This window comes from Sus scrofa, chromosome 5 (assembly GCF_054392235.1).
Source record: "Sus scrofa isolate SSC_HxYL_T2T_F1_AM1 chromosome 5, Sscrofa_HxYL_maternal_Yorkshire_Landrace_v2.0, whole genome shotgun sequence".
Lineage (NCBI taxonomy): Eukaryota > Metazoa > Chordata > Mammalia > Artiodactyla > Suidae > Sus > Sus scrofa.
This window is the reverse complement of record NC_139387.1, coordinates 26,908,922-26,929,532: the sequence shown is the minus strand read 5'-3', so window position 1 is coordinate 26,929,532 and position 20,611 is coordinate 26,908,922. Positions and strand designations below refer to the sequence as shown.

Genomic DNA, 20,611 nt, shown 5'->3' with positions numbered 1-20,611 from the left:
TGAAATTTAACACTGGGGGCAGGGCTTCTAGAGATTCTCATAGGGAACAGAGCGTAAACTTCAAAACCCCGGATTGAAAACGGAGCTTTCTGTGGCGGCGGCTGGAAGAGAGCTAATCCGAGGGAGGAGGCACCTGGTGAAACTCCGGTGTAGCGAGGAAATGTGCCGCTTCGAGGTCCGGGTGAAAGGGCTCCTCCCCTCAAGCGAGAGCCCTCCCCGCCCCTTTCTCCTCGCCCCGCAGTGACCTCATGATGATGCCTTCGTTTGCTGCTATTGCGTCACACTCGGGAACACCCAGAGAAGCAAAATATTGACCTGTTTAGCCTGGTCACTGAGTCCGCGATTGGGCACAGCAACATGTTTGTAAGTGTGTCCACTAGTACACGTAATCTGTTATATCTCCCCTCCTAACGGTGTGAAAATGCTGGAAGTTGAATATGAAAAACACCAGCTTGGGGTTGGCGCCTTGCTGTAGGTTACAAAGCCACAGGTACAAACAAGAGTGTGCGGGCGTCTTCAGAGCACATGCCTGAAGCTTGGGCTTATAAAAAAGTGACAAAGGGAAAAGTTTGAAATATGAATAAGTATGAGGGTAAGAAGGAGTTTCCATATTTTCACTCTGGAGGCGGGCATAGTGGTTGATTAGTATCTGTTTATTACTGAATAAGTGCTTTGACACACTGCTCTCTTCCTGGGGATGAGAAGATATAGTTCTTCCTTCCCCCAAGAGAAGGAGGCAGAGTAGGACACAAGTGAAAAACCTCCCTTCAACCCCAGTGAATGATTTACATTTTAGGAGAAGTCTATGACTGCATAAGTGGCATCATCTAAATGCTAGAGTCACTTTACATGGGTCCCAGCTTTGCCACTTACTACCTGTGTAACCTTTAGCCAGTTAAACTCCCTGTGCCTGTTTCCTCATCTGTGAAATGGAGATAAATAACAATACATCCACCTGTTTGGTTGTGAAACTGAATGAGTTAGTATATACAGAATGCTTAGAGCAGAGCCTGGCACATAGTAAACACTTGTTGTTAGTTATTATTGTTCAAGCTATTTTACAGGTTCCAGTGGGTAATCTCAACTCTCTTATCTCCAATTATAAATTCACATATTAAACCTCCCTATCCTTCACAAATTAATATCAATAACACATGCAGAGGAGTTCCCGTCGTGGCTCAGTGGTTAACGAATCCGACTAGGAACCATGAGGTTGCGGGTTCGATCCCTGGCCTCGCTCAGTGGGTTAAGGATCTGGCATTGCCGTGAGCTGTGGTGTAGGTTGCAGACGTGGCTCCTGCATTGCTGTGGTTGTGGTGTAGGCCGGCAGCTGTAGCTTCGATTGGACCCCTAGCCTGGGAACTTCCATGTGCCGTGGGTGCAGCCCTAGAAAAGACAAAAAGACAAAAAAAAAAAAAAAAAAAAAAAAGCATGTAGGAGAAGCGACATTTGGCAGGGCCAGAAAGGTTTGAGTCCTGAAACAAAGTGATTACATCAAACTATCCACTATTTCCAGGAGTTCCCATTGTGGCTCAGTGGGTTAAGAACCTGATATAGGATGAGAAGGATGCGGGTTCAGTCCCTGGCCTTGCTCAATGGGTAAGGATTCGGCGTTGACGCAAGCTGCGGCATGGGTCACAGATGTGGCTTGGATCTGGTGTGGCTGTGGTGTAGACCCCTAGACTGGGAACTGCCATATGCTGCAGGTGCAGCCCTAGAAAGAAAGAAAAAAAAAATCCACTCTTTCCACCCTCAGATCCTCCTGCCTCTTCATTCTGTCCTTCCATTCCTCATCCACTCTTCTCTCTTTCAGGTCCTAAATCAAGGCCAAAGACAAGGCTGTTAGGGATAAGGGAAACCAGTTGGCGGGCATCTTAGTTGGATGGTATAGTGAGAAGAGTATCAGAATTATAATCAGAAGACCCAGATAGATATCTTTGTTTCACCTTCTACTGGCCTCTTTGAGCTTCAGCTTCCTTTTTTTTTTTTTTCTTTCTTTAGAATAGATATAAAAATCCTACCCCTCAGGCCTGTCATGATGATACATCTGTGAAAGTGTGTTGTAAACTATTAAGTGTTATAGAAAAGTTAATTATTATGAAAGTAGTTGAACGTGGAGCATGATGGTTTTGTCTGGTTATAGGTTACTGTCCTCCATAACCTGTTCTCCCTGTAACTACTTGGTCCTTTTAAGCAGGAGGTGGTTGCAGTGGGGTAGGAAGTAACCAACTAAGGAAGGTTACACTGCAAGATGTAAGTTTGAGAGCTCTTTGGATGTAACAAGTGGGTGGGGAGGACAACTGTAAGCTGGAATGCAGGGCATGAAGGTGCCAGTCCAACTGTGTACAGATTCCTGTGAGAGTCTGAGACTAAACACAAACCTGGATCACCAAGAGTTTGGGATTGCACCTGGGACCTGGTGTGCCACATTCTTCCAGCACCAACACCCATCTTAATTAGCCACCTCCCGCAGGAAGCCCTAGGATACTTATTAAGGTTTCTTCAGCCACCTGGCTGGAGAACTGAGCAGGGGTTGGCTGGCAGAGGTGATGGGTCAACACTAGAGGGGGTGGGAGGTGCAGAAGGTAGTGCTGACCCAGGCTGTGGGTTTGAAACTCACCAGTCAGGAAGTGAAGTCGACAGACAGACGGAAGGGCGGGCAGGGGCGGGGAGTTCTGGGGAACAGCAGAAGAGGCCTTCGGGGGTTTAGGGGCTGCAGGGCCATGGGCTTCAGGGCCAGAGGTTGCTGTTAGCCCAACAAGACAGGTCTGGGCAACATGCAGTCCCAGAGGCAATTGACTGTAGCTGCAGTGAGAGCAGAAGTCAGAAGACATGAGGTAGCCAGGCAGGCTCTAAGCCGCCTCAGGAAGCTGACAGAGAGGGTGAGCGACCTTGAACTTCGGAACAGTATTCAGGCCTCACTGGACAGCATACGAGGTAAGAGAAGCGTTCGCTCCCAACTTGGGGGTACTGGGGACCAGCAAGGAGCATAGAAGGGCTTGGGGGGGTCACACATCACTTCCCAATCAGCTACTTTCTAGTCGCCAAGATGGAGCTGGGACTGAGGGGAAGAAATACATTTAGAAAAGATGGAAAAAGACGTGGGAGGTGTTCTTCTTTTTCTTTCCCCAACTCTGGTCCTTCTCCCAGGGGATCAAAATACAGATCACTGCTGAGCTGACCTTGGCAATGAAGACGTGGGTGAGCTCTGGGAAGACAGGCTGTGATAGACCCATGGTAGGCTTGGACCCTGCCTGGGGAGTCTGGGGCAGGAAGCAGTCTGGGACAGGAGGTTCTGGGACTGGATAATGTGATCATTCCCAGGACCCACGCAGGATCAGTGACCTCTTGTTCCAGCTGTAGAGAGAACACGCGCGTGAACGTGTGCGTATGTGTGTGTGCATGTGCGTGCACACACACACCACACTGAAATACACCACGAAGAGAATCTCAGGCTCCCAGGCACATGCAAACACTCACATAGCATGCTCTGCACAGCCTAAGTACAGAGAAGTCCCCAGGACTCTTCTCAGTTCCCTCTCCTCCCCATGCTCCTGTTCCTATCCCCCCCACCACCCCCCCACACCTTCCGCTCTACCTCCTTAGTGCCATTAGAGCAAGTGATGACAACACAGGGAGGAAGTGCTGCCATGGTAACACCATCCGCCACATCCTCCTGCCAACCCTGGCCTTCAGTCCTGTGGTGGGGCCCTGACAGGAACAGCTTCTCTCTATCTACAAGGCCCTACCACTAAAGAACGGGTGGAACTGGAGGTCATCTCCAGTCTGCTCTCATCTCATTTGCCTCTGAGGCTGCAAAGAGCCAATAAAAACGAGCTACTTTGCTCATGAGAGATGTTTGAGAGAAACACCTCCTCCATCATATCCTGGTCTCCTCCAGCTGCTCCGTTCTTAGCTGCCGACCTGGGGGGCTGTGGAGGAGGGAGGGGCAAGAGGCCATTCTTCCCATCAAGGATACCCCCTGGCAGACCCATCTGATGGCAGAGGCCATGAGAGCGCAACGGTGGAAGGAACAGTTTGGTTTGAGTTCTTAAGGGAACAGCCTTACCCGCTTTCCATTGCCTTTCTTTGGCTAGTACCCCCCTCACCTCCTGTCCTCCACCCTTTGCCAAGAACTACAGCTGATAACGTTCCCTACAGTCAGAACCATTGGAAAGGCAGACCTAGGGGAAGCGGCTCCATAGGGCCTCTGAAGTGAACTCCAAGCCCTCCTGTAGGAAAAAAAAGTCGGGGTGGGGGCCACGTAGAGGAACTCAGCTTAGCTCTGGAGAGGAGACAGTGAGAAGGGGTGAAGGCTGAACTCTCTGAGAAGACCACTCTTCATAAGTGATCTGTTCTACTCTTTCTCTCAGAGTCAGGATTCTGTTCCCATTGAACACAAAGGAAAACTGAGGCCACCAAAGGAAGGAAGGAAAATTAAGCCAGAATCTTCACCCTCTCTTTCAGGAAAGGCTACTTGAAGGGTCTCCTGTTTTGGGGATGGTGTCATCCTGAACCTTGAGAGGTCGGGGGGAGGGGCTGATGAGGGGGTTGCAGACCTTGGGACAGGACCACAGAGGGTTTGGGTACAAGTCTCAGGGAGAACAAAGGGCACCCAGCATCCTGGTACCACCCCCCCCCAACCCTCACCCCCTACCAGGCAGAGCATGCCTCTGGCTCCTGCCTCCAAGAGCCGCCCACGACAGCACTTATTATAGTCTCCGCTGCGTCAGGAGGGTGGGACGCCAAATTAGGGGAAGGCTGAGACTTTCCGAGTCCCAGGGAGGGGTCTCCAAGGCTGAGGAGAGGCGACCCCTACTCATGCCCCACAGATGTCGGTGTCAGACTCCATTCCCCATCGGCCTAACCCCTTCAACCTTCTGCCTCAGCTGGAGGAGAGTGAGCCTTCCATTCCAGGGTCTCTAGAGGGGTGGGTGGGGGGACAGAGCAGGCATTTTTTTCGTTCTCTCTGTCTGTCCCTTCTTTAACCTTCTAAAAGAGCCCCACCCTGAAAACCTCAGGAGATTGAATGGAAATCCAGAAGAGGCTGCCTCAACTGAAGGGGGTCTTTATATGGGTGGGGGGGCTAAATACCCACACATGGGTGGGTAACCAGGTGTGAAAGTTGTACCTCCATTAACGGCAAATCCCCTTGTGGGTCCCCCCACCCACCATACACAGGGATCCTCCTCTCTGCTTATCCCCGCTGTTTCTGAGGCACTCTTGAAGCTACGGTTGCTATGGAGACAGGATGCATTTTGGTATGGGGGGTGGTGTCAGTCTGTAGACATATTCCTCCTTCTTCCACCCCAGCTGAAGCCTTTTGACTCACTTTTTGACCTGGGCTCCTCGACCCCACAGATCTCTCCCCTCCTGAGGCACCCCTCTCCTTCCACCCACTCTCCTAAGTTCTATATTTGTCCCCATCCCCAGGGAAAGCACTTTCCAAGTTCACTTTGGGACAGTAGGGCTCAAGTCGTGGCCCAGTCAATGCACCGGCGAGTGGAGGGTGGGGGTGGGCGAGGGAGTTGGGTCATGGGGGAAGGAAAATGCGCAAGTACCTGGGGGAAACGAGGGGTCCTGGGAATGGGATTTCAGGGCTCCCTACTTTCCCCTGTCAGCTTCCCCTGAATTGTCAGTGAACCCAATTTGCTCCGTTTTCGCCGAGGATTGTTCGCCACAGACCAGTTTTTACTCTCGTACCTAAGTGCCACACCTAACAGTAGCGCTCCCTAACCGCGGTGTGCTAGGGGAGGGGGCTGGTGTGTTGGAGTAGGTGAGTCCAAGTTCCAGGAAATCCAGCCCAGGATTTGGGAGGGAAATCCAGTCCTGGATTTTGCACCGCCTTCGCAGACAACCGTGCTGTTGGAGAGAAGGTGGGGGGGAGATAGGGTGGGGGGGCGGGGGGCCGCCTCCTCCTCACTGTGAGGGGAGCGCCCGGACACAGCGCGCATCCGGACCGAGCCAAGCCCGGCGAGCCCCCGGACTCTGCGCTCGGATCTCACGCCCCTCCCCTACCAGACCCCAGACCCGTGGGTTCCCACCCCCTCCGGCTTCCCTCCTTTCTCCCCCGCCGGCGCCTGCATCTCCATCCCCAGCATCCTCCCTGTGCCCCTGCGAATCCCCCGCACGACTAGCCCCATTAGCTCCCCACCCTCCTAAAGACCCCCTCTCCGACCCCCATCCGCGGCCCCCATCCCTTGAGTCCCTATTCCCCGCCCCTGCCTCCCCCGCACCGGTTCTTCTCCTTCAGCCTCGGATTCCTCTCTTCTGCCCCCTTTTCCTCCCTCTCCCCTATTTGCCCCCACTACAGTCCTCCCCGCCCTCCCCTGTCCATCTCAGCGCCCCCACCCAGGCCGGGGTGCAGGGTCCGGCGCGCCTCCCTGGAGCAGCACCAAGGTCCCGGGGCTCCAACGGGGTGGGGGCGCAGGGTGGGGAGCATGGGGAGGGGGCGCCCCGTGTGATGGGAGGGGGGCGCAAGCGGAGGCGGCGGAGGCGGCGGCGACAGCGGAGCCGGGCCGGGGGCTCAGCGGGGTCCGGGGGCTGGGGGCAGCGAGCAGGGCGGCCCCATGGCCGGGCCCCCCTGAGGCAGTCCGGGGGAGTCCCCTCCCCTCCCCAGCTCGGGGGTCTCGGGGCCCCATGAGCCGGGGCGCGGGCGCGCTTCAGCGCCGGACAACGACCTACCTCATCTCGCTGACCCTGGTCAAGCTCGAGTCGGTGCCTCCGCCGCCGCCTTCACCGTCTGCGGCCGCAGCCGGCGCCCCGGGGACCAGAGGTGCCGAGACCGGGGATCCTGGCAGCCCCCGAGGCGCGGAGGAGCCGGGCAAGAAGCGGCACGAACGTCTCTTCCACCGACAGGATGCGCTGTGGATCAGCACGAGCAGCGCGGGCGCCGGGGGCGCCGAGCCCCCCGCCCTGTCCCCGGCTCCGGCCAGTCCGGCCCGCCCCGTCTCCCCTGCTCCCGGCCGCCGCCTCTCCCTCTGGGCCGCTCCTCCCGGGCCCCCGCTCTCCGGGGGGTTAAGTCCCGACCCCAAGCCTGGGGGCGCCCCCACCTCCTCCCGACGCCCCCTGCTCAGCAGTCCCAGCTGGGGGGGCCCGGAACCAGAAGGCCGGGCGGGCGGCGGCGTCCCCGGCTCTTCCTCCCCGCACCCGGGCACCGGCAGCCGGAGGCTCAAGGTGGCGCCTCCTCCGCCGGCTCCCAAGCCTTGCAAGACCGTGACCACGAGTGGCGCCAAAGCCGGCGGGGGCAAGGGCGCCGGTAGCCGCCTGTCATGGCCCGAAAGCGAGGGCAAGCCCAGGGTCAAGGGGTCAAAGAGCAGCGCCGGGACTGGAGCTTCTGCCGCTGCCGCTGCTGCCACCGCCGCCGCCGCCGCCGGGGGAGGGGGAGCGGCAGCCACGACCTCTGGTGGGGTCGGGGCTGGGCCTGGAGCCCGAGGGAAGTTGTCCCCTCGGAAAGGCAAGAGTAAGACCTTGGACAACAGTGACTTGCACCCAGGACCGCCGGCCGGCTCTCCTCCTCCGCTAACAGTCCCAGCAACTCTGACTCCAGCTACCGCTGTCACCGCCGCCTCCGCGATGCCCACTGGGCCTGCACCTCCAATCACTCTGGAGCCTCCAGCTCCCGGGCTGAAACGGGGCCGGGAGGGGGGCCGTGCATCCACTCGAGATCGCAAGATGCTCAAGTTTATCAGCGGCATCTTTACCAAGAGCACAGGGGGGCCTCCTGGCTCCGGGCCCCCTCCCGGACCCTCGATCTTGTCTTCTGGCAGCGGGTCCAGGGAGCTGTTGGGCGCAGAGCTCCGCGCCTCCCCTAGTGAGTAGGACCAGGGCCTGAGAACAGGGAGGGGAGGGCACCTGGAATGCTCAGCCTGGGTTAGGGGAGCACTGTGAAGGTTTGACTTCGAAAAGCTTCTTTCTTGGGTGGGTGGCTGAACCAGACTCACTGACAAGGACTGGGGCGAAGGGTAAGAGGTCTTGGAGGGGGTGAGTTGACCTGGTGCCACATAAGAGAAGACCTGATTTCAGAGGGACTCTGAGCTTTCTGGGAGAATAGTGCCCTTGGTCAGAGTGACTGTAGGAAATTGCTCCCAGAGAAACCCCAGACCCTACTTCCGACCTCAACTGGACTCTGGGAGCCTGGGGAAAGGGCTTTGCCTGCCCAGAGAAACACTGAAGGTGAAAGGGATGAGGAAGCCTCAGTTTCTCCTGAGCACTTGGGGTAGGTGGTATGAGAGTGACCTTGCAGGCAGCTCCTCACCAGGGACAGGTCTTTCCCTGGGCTGAGAGCAGGCTAGTGAGGCAGCAGGGAGGGACCGTGTTTCTTTCCTTGCAGTAGCAGAGAGCTTGGGGGCTGGAACGTGCTGAATACTTGAATGTGAAGTGAGAGGGGGCGATAGAAAGTTTCACTTCCCCCACCGCCCACCCCAGCCGCAGAGGCATTGAAACCCCCAGGGGGCTGACGGAGAGTGACTCAGGGGGGGCGGAACTGCTGCAAAGGCAATTCTTCCCCCTGGAGACTTCGGAGGGGGTTCAGAGAAGGTAGTGTTTTCTCGGGGGGCGAGGGGGGGAAGTGGTAAATTCATTTTCTGGAAGAAAGAGGCGAGGGCCTCTTGATTCAGCTCACACTCCCGGGAGCGCAGGCGGCCCCCGGGGTTTGGCTCTGGAGCGGGTGGGAGCAGATGGCTCCGGATCCCAGAGTTCCCGCCGCAGCTGCGGCGCCCCGGGAACGTCCGGCCAGTGTCAGGCGCGGGGGCTGGACCCGGCGGGCGGAAGGAGCATCCTTCCCTCCCCTGCCCCCCTCATCCCTCCCCAGGCCTATGGTTTGTCTTCGCCGGGGAATGGAGCCCATCCTGCTCTTTTGGAGGGTGCTTGTGGGGAGGGCAAGGGAGAGGGAGGCCTAGAAAAATCCAGGCTCCTCCATTCCTTGGGCTGTGGGGAGGGGTCAGGACCACCTCGCCCGTTGACCTTGAAAAGGGGCAAGGATAGCCCTCACCTCAGTTACTCTCCTGTGAAATGGAGACTGCGGAAGACTCACTCCCTTCTATGTCCCAGCCCCTCTTCCCAGAATCTGCCCTGGGAATCAGTCAGGCTGGTGAGGAGGAGACCTTCTCTTTTCCTTCCAGAGGGAAGAACCCGCCACTGTCAGAGCCCTGGTCCTCTGGTCTGGGGCAGGGACCTACTCTAGGGGATGTGCTTTAAGGGAGATGCCAAGTGAAGTATTTTTGTCTCGCTGGTTTCGTTGCTAAGCAACCACTGAGCGGCAGCAACAGCTGTGGGGAGAGTGGCTAGGATGGGAAGACTGAGGACCACTCTCTAACCTAGCCTTTCCACACAGCTCTCCAGCCCAGGCAGGGCAGCTGCAAAAGGAGGGGGCGGATAGCTGAGGGTTGGGAGCCCTCCTGGGCCTGAAGTATCCCCTCTTATGTCTCCTTTCCCATTACAGAGGCTGTGGTCAATAGCCAGGAATGGACTTTGAGCCGCTCCATTCCTGAACTGCGCCTGGTAGGTAACCCAGTCCCCTTGTCTGTAAGAAGGCTGACCGCCACTGCCCACCCACCACACTTTCAGTTCTCCCCTGTTCACCTCTTCCCTTCCCCCTCCCTGTGAGAATGGAGAATAGTTTTCTAGTTCTCCTGAGAGTCTACCTGCATAGCACATTCTTTGGGGCTTGAAACATCCTCACAACTTTTTCTTCTCTAATGTTCCCTTTCCTGCTCATCCATGGTCTTTTTCCAGGCTTTTCCTCATTTCTAATATCTCCCTTTTAGACCTTCATGTTCTGTTTCCTAGAATTGGGTAAAACTTTCCAACCAGTGCCTAGAGCTGTGATATGCCCCCTTCCACTCATACATTTAGTATGTTTCCTAAACAATATAACACGGGGGTGGGGGGAGGGAGGTGCTGAGTTGCTGACATTCTTCAGCTTGTGGTCCACTTTGAACTTGGGATCCTTTCTTAAGACACGGATGGCCTGAATCTCCCCAATGCTCTCTCCTGACTGACGGTCATCGAGGCCCTGTAGGCCCCTACGTGGATGAGGGTTAACTGCCAGTTCCTTTGCATCCTCTGGAGGGTCCAGACCTAAGCATCCTGCCTCCTCTTAATTCCCACAACCTCTGCTCTGCAACCTTGTCCTCAGGGTGTGCTGGGTGATGCCAGGAGTGGGAAGTCATCGCTCATCCACCGGTTCCTGACTGGCTCATACCAGGTGCTGGAGAAGACAGAGAGTAAGTGCTCAGGAGTCATAGTGAACTAAGGATTGGGGTCTGGGATCCAAGATCAAGGTCTAGGCTGTTGGATCAATGATTATGCAATTATGGAGACCAGAAGGAAGGATGAGGCCACCATGGCTAAAGTACAAGGAACATAGGGAGGCTTGGCGACCTGTAACTTCTGATCTCCTACCGCTTGCAACTCTTCTGGACAGGTGAGCAGCACAAGAAGGAAATGCTGGTGGATGGACAGACTCATCTGGTGTTGATCCGAGAGGAAGCTGGGGCGCCTGATGCCAAGGTGAGGGGTGAGATGATGGGGTGGGTAGGTGGGCTGGGGTCAGCACTGGCCAAGGGGGAGGGCTCTGGATTCCCAGGTCTCCTTGGGAATAGAATCCAGAGGAGTAGACATGTCTGACCATTCATTTGCTCCCTCACCCTCCGCAAGTTCTCAGGCTGGGCAGATGCTGTGATCTTGGTCTTCAGCCTGGAGGATGAGAACAGTTTCCAGGCCGTGAGCCGTCTCCATGGGCAGCTGAGCTCCCTCCGGGGGGAGGGACGAGGAGGCCTGGCCCTGGCACTGGTGGGGACACAAGGTAAGAAGAGGATGGGAAGTTCTGCTTTCAAGGGAGTTCCCCCTGGGTATCGCCCAATATAGGTGAGAGCTTGGTAAGGTGTGGACATGTGGGGTTCCCTGGTGGCTCAGCAGGTTAAACATCTAGCATTGTCACTACTATGGCTTGGGTTGCTTCTGTAGGGCAGGTTCAATCTCTGGCCCAGGAACTTCCACCTGCCACAGGTGTGGCCGGCGGGGGGGGAAGGTGTGGACATTGCCATTTGGATTTCAGTAACTCTCTGGAAGGAGCCTGGTCTCCAAATAAGGGAGTCATTAAACCAAACACAAATATCCCAAGGTCTGCGAGAGAAAAGGGGAAGGAAGGAAGAGACAGCTACAGTGGTGGTAGTCTTCATTCCTCTGAGATGTCACCTACCTTGTGTTCTCATGCTGCCATTTCCCAATGTTACCACCATGGGACATACAGAAAATCTCAGGCCCTAGTGTGGATAGAAAGCTTTCTCCATCTTCCCCTTGCTATAGCTGTGTCAGGCTGACACCTTTCAAAGGAACTTATCTAAAAACAAAGAGAAGTAGTTCCTGCTGTGGCTGGAATACAACTGCAGTGGCTTGAGTCCCTGTGGAGGTGTGGGTTTGATCCCCAGCCCAGCACAGTGGGTTAAAGGATCTGGCGTAGCTGCAGCTGCAGTGTAGGTCACTGCTGTGGCTCAGATTCAATCCCTAGCCTGAGAACTTCCATGTGCCTCGGGCGCAGCCATAAAAATAAATGAATAAATAAATGAATAAAAACCGAGAGAAGACATTAATGCAATGATGGAGAAAACAGAGTGGGCCACTAGGCTCTCTTCCACCAGAAGCAGGAAAAGCCTCTCTAGTAGCCACCTGTATGAAACTGGCAGGACTTTCTGTCTGGATGCCTATCCTGCAGGTGGCTGCTTCCACCTGTCGCTGGCCTCCTGGTTTCTTGCTGCAGATGAACGGACCACCTTTTTCTTTTTCTTTTCTTTTTTTACAGCCTGTGGCATATGGAAATTCCCAGGCTAGGGGTTGAATTGGAGCTGCAGCTGCCAGCCTACACAGCCACAGCCATGCCCAATCCAAGTCGTGTCTGCGGTCCACGCCACATCTTGTGGCAATTCTGGATCCTTAACCCACTGAGTGAGGCCAGGGATCAAACTTGCATCCTCATGGATACTAGTTGGGTTCTTAACCTGCCGAGCTACAACGGAATAGCTACAATCCACCTATTGTCTGTGGACACTCAACCTCTTCCTAGTTCATATGCCAAGTGTTTCTCCCACTCAGTTCAGGGTTCATCGAATTTGCAGGGCAGGGTGATTGTCTCTCATGGATCTCAGCTATTCTAGACCTTATCAGGATGTTCCATTCACCTCTGGAGTATTCTTTGAAGACATACACACAGAGCTCACTAAGCTTACTCATGCTGCCGCTGGGCATGTGTGCTGGGCCCAGCATTCATAAAAGGCATATTCCCTGACATTCCACCAGGTCACTGGAGGGATATTCTCTCATACGCCGTCCCTAATGGGCCCTGCCTGAGACTGGAGACCAAGAGAAAGGAAAGCAGCAAAGTGGGCATGGGCCCCCTCATCCAATCCTGCCCCTCTCTTGTCCCCTCAGATAGGATCAGCGCATCCTCCCCTCGGGTTGTGGGCGATGCTCGTGCCAGGGCTCTGTGTGCCGACATGAAGCGCTGCAGCTACTATGAGACCTGTGCGACCTATGGGCTCAACGTGGACCGAGTCTTCCAGGAGGGTGAGTGTGGCGGTCCCCCGCATGTGTGGGAGTCAGGGAGTTGGGGACCAGGATGTTCTTAGAGGTCACACATCCAGGCCTTTCTCTGTGAGCAACAGGAAAATAGCTTGTATGAGAGGGAGGAGGGAGATCAGAGAAGGTTTGCTGAATAGCCACAAGGTCCTTCTGAGCAGGAGGATCTGGCAAGGCCACAGTGACATGAAGTCCACAGTAATCAGGAACTTGGGGTCTATGTTATCTCTTGGCGATTTCTCAAAGCTGAGTACCCAAAGGTGGTCTTGGGTATTTTCCCTGCTCATGCCTCCTTCCCTTCTCCATCCCCTCAGTGGCCCAGAAAGTGGTGACCTTGCGCAAACAGCAACAGCTTCTGGCTGCCTGCAAGTCTCTACCCAGCTCCCCAAGCCACTCTGCTGCTTCCACTCCTGTAGCTGGGCAGGTGAGTTGGGGTTTTGCAGTCCACAGAAGAGCTGGTAGGACTCGGACAGGCTGGTGATCCAAGGACAGGTACAGAGAACCCAAGGAGGCTGGGGGGAAGGGGCAGATGGAAATGGCAGTGACACCATTTGTAGGAAGGGCATTGGACTGGAAATCAACCAGGTTTGAAACACCATTTGCAATGTCCTTGAGTGACTCACCTAAATGTCCCAAGGTTGTCAGGAAAATTGTATGGCATAATACTTGTGAAGTCAACCTTTGCGAAATCTAAAGCACTGTGACAAGGCTAGTGAGCAGTTTTATTATTAATGATAATAAAAATAAATGGTGATGAGGTGAAGGAATATTTCTAAGTTCTCATAACTAGATGTAACTATAGCTTGGTGGGATGGGGGCATCTCAGCTGTCCTGACCCCTTCATCCGCCTATAGGCTAGTAATGGAGGCCACACTAGCGACTACTCTTCATCCCTCCCATCCTCACCCAATGTTGGTCACCGGGAGCTCCGAGCTGAGGCAGTTGCGGTGGCTGGATTGAGCACCCCAGGGTCCCTGCACCGGGCAGCCAAGCGCAGGACCAGCCTCTTTGCGGTACTGGACCTTCTGATCGCCCATCCTCCTATCCCTTGTTACCTGTCCATCTTCCCTGTTCCTAGCCCTCTTTGTTGGGCCCTTCTTCATCTGCATATCCCTCTCTGCATCCTCTAACTGATGCCAATAACCATTCCAGAATCGTCGGGGCAGCGACTCTGAGAAGAGGAGCTTGGATAGTCGGGGAGAGACAACAGGGAGTGGGCGAGCCATCCCCATCAAACAGGTGGGTGGTCCAGGGACTGGGGGCAGGCTGGGAGTAGCTGGTCTTTTTTTTTTTTTTTTTTTTTGTCTTTTTGCCTTTTTCTAGGGCCGCACCCACGGCATATGGAGGTTCTCAGGCTAGGGGTCATATCGGAGCTGTAGCTGCCAACCTACGCCACAGCCACAGCAACGCGGGATCTGAACCGCATCTGCACCCTACACCACAGCTCACGGCAACGCCAAATCCCTAGACCACTGAGCAAGGCCAGGGATCGAATCTGCAACCTCATGGTTCCTTTATTTATTTATTTATTTTTGTCTTTTTGCTATTTCTTGGGCCGCCCCTGCGGCATATGGAGGTTCCCAGGCTAGGGGTCAAATCGGAGTCATAGCCACCGGCCTATGCCAGAGCCACAGCAACGCGGGATCCGAGCCGCGTCTGCAACCTACACCACAGCTCACGGCAACGCCGGATCGTTAACCCACTGAGCGAGGGCAGGGACCGAACCTGCAACCTCATGGTTCCTAGTCAGATTCGTTAACCACTGAGCCATGATAGGGAACTCCTGGGGGTAGCTGGTCTTAACTGGTTTTCTCTCACATGTCTCTTTCCATTCTCTAGAGCTTCCTCCTAAAGCGAAGCGGCAACTCCTTGAACAAAGAGTGGAAGAAGAAATACGTGACCCTGTCCAGTAACGGCTTCCTACTCTACCACCCCAGCATTAATGTGAGTGGCAGAGACCGGCTGGCCTTGGATGCACTTCTAGCTCTTCCAGTCTGTGCCTTTGACAGACACCAACATTGTTTCTGGGAAGCATTAGTCCCAGTCTCTTCAGTTTAGCAAACATCTGTTAGGCATCTGCCATGTGCCCATATTGGAGGGGGAAATGTAAACACATCTCCCTAGGACTTGCAGTCTAGTGGAAGAGCCTGAAGGAAGACCTCTAGATGGCCTGTCATTCAGGGATGCTTTCTGGAAGAGACAGTGCTAGTTCCAGTCTGTTGGGCTCATCTCCTAGAGCTTATCCCCACCTAGTCAGCTCCCAGGGCCTCCTCTCCCGTCCCTCTCTTGCCCATATTATTGGCCGCTTCCCAGAATCTCCAAGGACCCCAACCTTCCCTACACTTTCAACCCCTATACTCCTGTAGGATTACATCCACAGTACCCATGGCAAGGAGATGGACTTGCTACGAACAACAGTCAAAGTCCCTGGCAAGCGGCCCCCACGGGCCATCTCTGCTTTTGGCCCCTCCGCCAGCATCAACGGGCTGGTAAAGGACATGAGCACTGTCCAGATGGGGGAAGGTCCTGGTGAGTGGAACTTATGACAAAGGGGCAGGAGAGGGGTCAGGGCTGGGAAAAAGGATGGGTAGTAGGGAAGGGAGTGCTGGGACTGATTAAGTGGGAAGGTGGGTGATAAAGAGGGACCAGGTAAGGAATGGGGCCTAGAGCGGGAGTGGCTCACTGAGGAATTATCTTCTTCTTCTTCTGACAGAAGCCACCACTCCCACCCCAAGCCCGAGCCCCAGCCCCAGTTCCCTGCAGCCACCACCAGACCAGACGTCCAAGCACCTCCTGAAGCCAGACCGGAATTTGGCCCGAGCCCTCAGCACTGGTCAGTGAGGCCTCACCCTCCACCCACTGTCTTCTAGATCCAGATGGGATGCGGTAGGAAATGAAATTGGGGTGGGAGCTTGGAGGCTGGACTGGGTGCCATGAGCATTGACTGGGTGCCAGGCACCAAGCTCAATCATACCACGTTTAGCATAATGGTTCAAACAAGTAGGTTCTAGAGCTAAGCTGCCTGAACTTGAACTTGAATCCTGGCTTACCACTTGGGCAAATTATTTTACCTCTCCATGCCTCGGTTTCCTCATCTGTAAAATGGAGGTAATAGTTTCTACCTCAGAGGGTTGCTTTGAGGCTTAACCTGAGAACATTGTCCAGCACATAGCCAGCCATCGCTGTTTGGAATGTTTGGAAATATATACATATAATTTTAAAATAGCAATAGCATTGTGACAAGTGGTCCTCACAACAACCTTGTCAGGTCAAGATTATTATCCCCATTTTAGGGATGAAGAAACTGAGGCTCAGAAGATTAAGTGACTTGCTCAAGGTCTCAAGGCCAGTAAGTGGCAGAGCCAGGATCTGAGTGCAGGTCTGACTCTAAACCACTCATCTGCCTCCCCCCCGCCCCTGGTCCCCAGGAATGATCAGGGAGACCTCCTCGAGGGGACTGGCTGAGGAGGAGGACCCTAATATGCCAAATCTAGTTCAGGGGGAGACAGGCTATAGAGAAAACAGGAAGTATGTGGAGAGGGCATCTGAGACAGCTCTGTCCCCCTCCCCAAGACTGTACCCCGTCCGGAGACCTGAGCCCCCTGAGTCGGGAACCCCCTCCTTCTCCCATGGTGAAGAAGCAGCGGAGGAAAAAGTTGACAACGCCATCTAAGACTGAAGGCTCGGCCGGGCAGGCTGAAGGTGAGGCCCTGGTGGACAGCTCCACTCCCACCCTGGACCCTCCCCCCAGCTCCAGATCCCTGGCCTCACTCCTGCAGGAGGAGGAAAAGTGCCTGAGCTGAGTGCTTGACTATCATTATCACTCTGCGAATAATTTAGTGGAGAAGGGATGGATGCTCCTCAGCCCCTGTCCTTCCTCCCCTTCCCCAGCCAATGCTTTTTACCCCAGTAGCCCCAGTCCCTGTTCTCAATGAGCCCCATAAGGCTGTAGGTCCTGCTCCCTCTTCTGATGACCCTCTAGTTTCTGTTCCTGCCCTCAACTCTGCTTGCCACCCCAGCCCCTGCACCCAGAAGGCCTCATGAACCCCCTGGGGACTCAGCCCCTGACCTCAGTGTCCTCCACTGACTCGTCAGCTCCTGAGTTCAGATCACCCAGCCCCCATTCTCAATAACTTCCTGTGATTGCCATGCTCCCCCACCAACCTTGGACCATGGTGATTTCCATCCCTGACCACAGCGACATCCCCAGACCCTCGAGATTCCTCCCAAACCCCAGGGATCCCTCACCCCAGGTCTGTGAGCTCCTTCTCTCCCATTTCCCCATGTTCCCTCAGATCCTGACCATCCCTTCCCCTCCCGGAGACCCGGCTTCTCATTGGTCGTGATAACCAGTCCCCACTGCCCCTGCTCTCTGCCGGGTCTCAGACCCAGGTTCCAGATCTGCCTACTCTCATGGCTCTTGGCTTCCGCTCTACTCTGCTCCGGGGCCACTGACTTTAGTTCTGCTTTCTCTCCCCATCTGTCTGTCCTGCTTTGTCTCTGGCACTTTCTGTCACTATCTCTCTCTCCATCTCTCCATCTGCCTCTCCTTTTCTCCTTCTTTCTTGGTCTCTTTCTCTGCTCTGCTCTCCATTCTATCTCTATCTCCTTTGCTTCGGGAAACCAGCCAAGCGCAAAATGTGGAAACTAAAATCCTTTGGTAGTTTAAGAAATATTTATAAAGCAGGTAACAAGCGGGGAGCTGGGTGGGATGCTCAGCTGGGGTGCAGAGGGGTGGGGGTGCCCCTGCCTTCCCCTGCATGTGCTCGGGCTTCCTGCTCTCCCCCACCCTCTGCTTCCCCAACCACTCTGCCCCACTCCCAGGGGCTTGGGATGGATATTAGGGAGGAAGGGTTTGGGGAAGGCAGATCCTGTTTGAACTCTGTCCCTCATGACTCCATCCCATCCCCCCACCCAGAGGAAAACTTCGAGTTCCTGATCGTGTCCAGCACTGGTCAGACGTGGCACTTTGAGGCAGCCAGTTTTGAGGAGCGGGACGCCTGGGTTCAGGCCATCGAAAGTCAGATCCTAGCCAGTCTGCAATGCTGTGAGAGCAGCAAGGTCAAGGTAATGGGTCGGAGGTTGGGTGGAGAGCAGAGGTGAGTGTCTGAGAAGTCCGGAGAAGGGCTCAGAGGGAGAGTCAATACTAATCCTAGTCCTTTTTGCAGCTACGCACAGACAGCCAAAGCGAAGCGGTGGCCATCCAGGCGATCCGGAACGCCAAGGGGAACTCTATCTGCGTGGACTGCGGGGCCCCCAGTGAGCACAAGGGGGCAGTGGAGGGGCTTGGGAGGGAGTGTGGTTCTCTGGAATTGGTGAATGCGGAGATGCCCCTGCGGCTCGGCCTGGAGCTGAGCTCTACACTCTGTCCCCAGACCCCACGTGGGCCAGCTTGAACCTGGGCGCACTCATCTGCATCGAGTGTTCTGGCATTCACCGGAACCTGGGCACACACCTGTCCCGCGTTCGCTCGCTCGACTTGGACGACTGGCCGCGGGAGCTGACCCTGGTGCTGACAGCTATTGGCAACGACATGGCCAACAGCGTGTGGGAGAGTGACACGCGGGGCCGCGCCAAACCCACACGGGACTCTTCGCGGTACATGTGCAGGAGAGGGGTGGGGGAGACTCAGTGTGTGCGGCTCCTGAGAGGGTGTCCTGGGTAGGGAGCAGGGGTCCTGGGCGTGGGTCCCTAGAGCCCTTTCCGTTGATCTCTGGTCCTGCAGAGAGGAGCGTGAGTCATGGATTCGCGCCAAGTACGAGCAACTGCTGTTCCTGGCGCCTCTGGGCACTCCCGAGGAGCCGCTGGGCCGCCAGCTGTGGGCTGCAGTGCAGGCCCAGGACGTGGCCGCCGTTCTCCTGCTCCTGGCCCATGCGAGACACGGGCCTCTTGACACCAGCCCCGTAGAGGACCCGCAACTTCGCTCCCCACTTCACCTGGCTGCTGAGCTCGCCCACGTCGTCATCACACAACTGCTGCTGTGGGTAAGTGAGCGGGGAACCGTAAAGGGGTCTTTGAGGGCTCCGGCTGGGAAACAACCACGCGCGGGGAAGCCCGAGATCCTCAAAGAAACCCTGGAAGTGGGCCTGGTGATCCCGCGGAGCCGGCGGGCGGGGATTGGCCCCTGGGACGCAAGGTAACGAGGCCGTCTCCGCCCTCTAGTACGGCGCCGACGTTTCCGCCCGCGACGCGCAGGGCCGGACAGCGCTGTTCTACGCCCGCCAGGGTGGAAGTCAGCTGTGTGCCGACATCCTTCTCCAGCACGGCTGCCCGGGTGAGGGCGGCAGCACAGCCACCACCCCCAGCGCGGCCACCACCCCCAGCGCGGCCACCACTCCCAGCATTACCGCCACGCCCAGCCCCCGCCGCCGGAGCAGCGCCGCCAGCATGGGCCGAGCCGACGCCCCAGTCGCGCTGGTATAGTTGCGCCGCGGGAGAGACACCCCCACTCCCACACAGGCCGGGCACGACCCCACCGGGTGGACCGCTGGACAGATGCACCCACGCACCTCTCCAACCCGCACCCTGCCCCCCGGGAGCACTTCTTCCCTCCACAAGGGCACAGCCCCCACGCCTCCCGGAAGACACAAACTCACCTCCCTCTCCCCAACGAGGCATGGAGACCCCAGCTTGACACGCCCCCCCGCGTCCCTCCCCCCCTCCACCGTTTCCACACTCGGATTGCTCTGGGTCTACCGGCTGGGTGTTTGCGGGAGGGGACGGCCCTGCTGCGGTCCTGGCTCCTAGCCATTTGGCTGTGCCCGCTCGCGCCCCCTAGGGGCGGGGGAAAGGACCCAGGCCCGCCTGTGCTGACGATCCCACGGCGGCGGGAGCATTTACCCAGGCTGGCTCCTGGGGCGACGCCACGCCACAGGGAGGGGTTAGTACGTGGGAGGGCTGGCCCTGGGACTTGGCGCCAATAAGGGGGACCCTACCCCTTCCACGCTAATCTCACTGCCCAGTGAAGGGGGAAGGGCAGCGAGGGGCAGGACCCCTGCTGCCCATGGGGGTAGGGGGGTCCCCAACCCTTTCCGTGAAAGGGACCATGAGGAGTGGAAATAAGGACGTCCCCCCCACATCCACCCATGGATGGAAGCTAAAGGGTCGGGGGAGCCAAAAGCCTGGGTCCCTCCTCACGACTATCTTGGGAGGGAGAAGGGATGGAGCAGAAGTGGGCTAAGGGGACTGGGGAGGGGACTTGTAATTTATTGCTTTGTACCCCAACAAGGGGGCCGGGGGGGCGGGCAGGGGCTTGGGGAGGGCGTTTCAGGGTAGGGGAAGCCAAGGGTGGGCAGAGGGTGGGGTGGGGTGGGGTGGGGGTGCTCTCGGGTTGTGAGTGTCTGTGACCGTGACTGCGTACCTGTGACTGTGCAGCGCCCGTGGTGATCTGGGGTAGGGGGCACCCCTACAGTGGGACCCCTCCCCCACTATTCTTCCTGTCTAGCCCTTCCCTTCCAGTGGAGCAGCTCCAGACCCATCCCTCAACCCCGTGATCCCTCCCAGCTAGGGTTGTGAGGATGCGAGGTGGCTGGGAGGGTTTCCAGGCCCCCTGTCCCATCCCCAGAACCGGGATGGTTGGGTGGATTTACCTGACCCAGCCCTGCCTCCAGTCAACCCAGCCCTTGGGCCGTCTGTGTCAGTGGTTTCTGGTCTTTTTTTTTTCCCACCCCCTCCCCCTTGGGCTAAAATATTTTGCAAAGGATCAGGTAATTGGGGAGAGGAGAGGGGCGGGGGCGGAGGGGGGGGACACCCCCCTCATCTCCTCCGAGGCAGGTGGTGTGAATCTTCTTCAACAGCAATTAAAGAGGAAGTGATTTTGTCTAGGGGGTGAGCTGCTGGTCTGTTCTTGAAGAGGTGGGTCAGGGAATGGCCTTGGTCAAGGTGGGGGACTGGAGGTGGGAGAGGGCCAGGGAGGGTGCCTCCTGCTGGGGCTGGCGGCATGGTGCCTGGGGGCAGGGCACGGAGGTGGCAAGTCAAATACTCCATCATGTACAACAGTTGCAGGTTCATTTAGTGGAAGGAGACAGGCAGGTCA

General features: G+C 56.4%; 1 protein-coding gene across 6 annotated transcripts; it reads left to right on the top strand.

Moving 5' to 3' along the window:
- Positions 1-20: 20 nt before the first annotated feature.
- AGAP2 (ArfGAP with GTPase domain, ankyrin repeat and PH domain 2) lies at positions 21-20,399 on the top strand. 6 transcript variants are annotated; one of them, XM_021091895.2, is made up of 19 exons: positions 21-363; positions 9,443-9,501; positions 10,139-10,226; positions 10,427-10,512; positions 10,660-10,807; positions 12,430-12,564; positions 12,891-13,000; positions 13,431-13,589; positions 13,729-13,815; positions 14,416-14,520; positions 14,943-15,105; positions 15,290-15,409; positions 16,150-16,278; positions 17,204-17,263; positions 17,495-17,643; positions 17,745-17,835; positions 17,952-18,174; positions 18,302-18,560; positions 18,739-20,399. In XM_021091895.2, exons 4-19 carry the CDS (start codon positions 10,447-10,449, stop codon positions 18,997-18,999), a joined length of 2,265 nt encoding a protein of 754 aa, XP_020947554.1. In that variant the 5' UTR covers positions 21-363; positions 9,443-9,501; positions 10,139-10,226; positions 10,427-10,446; the 3' UTR covers positions 19,000-20,399. The 6 variants fall into 6 exon arrangements, with proteins under 6 accessions (XP_020947554.1, XP_084812317.1, XP_020947552.1 ...); XM_021091893.2 differs by lacking the exon at positions 21-363 and adding an exon at positions 2,688-2,937; XM_021091890.2 differs by lacking the exon at positions 21-363 and adding an exon at positions 6,235-7,813.
- The last annotated feature ends 212 nt before the right edge of the window (positions 20,400-20,611 follow it).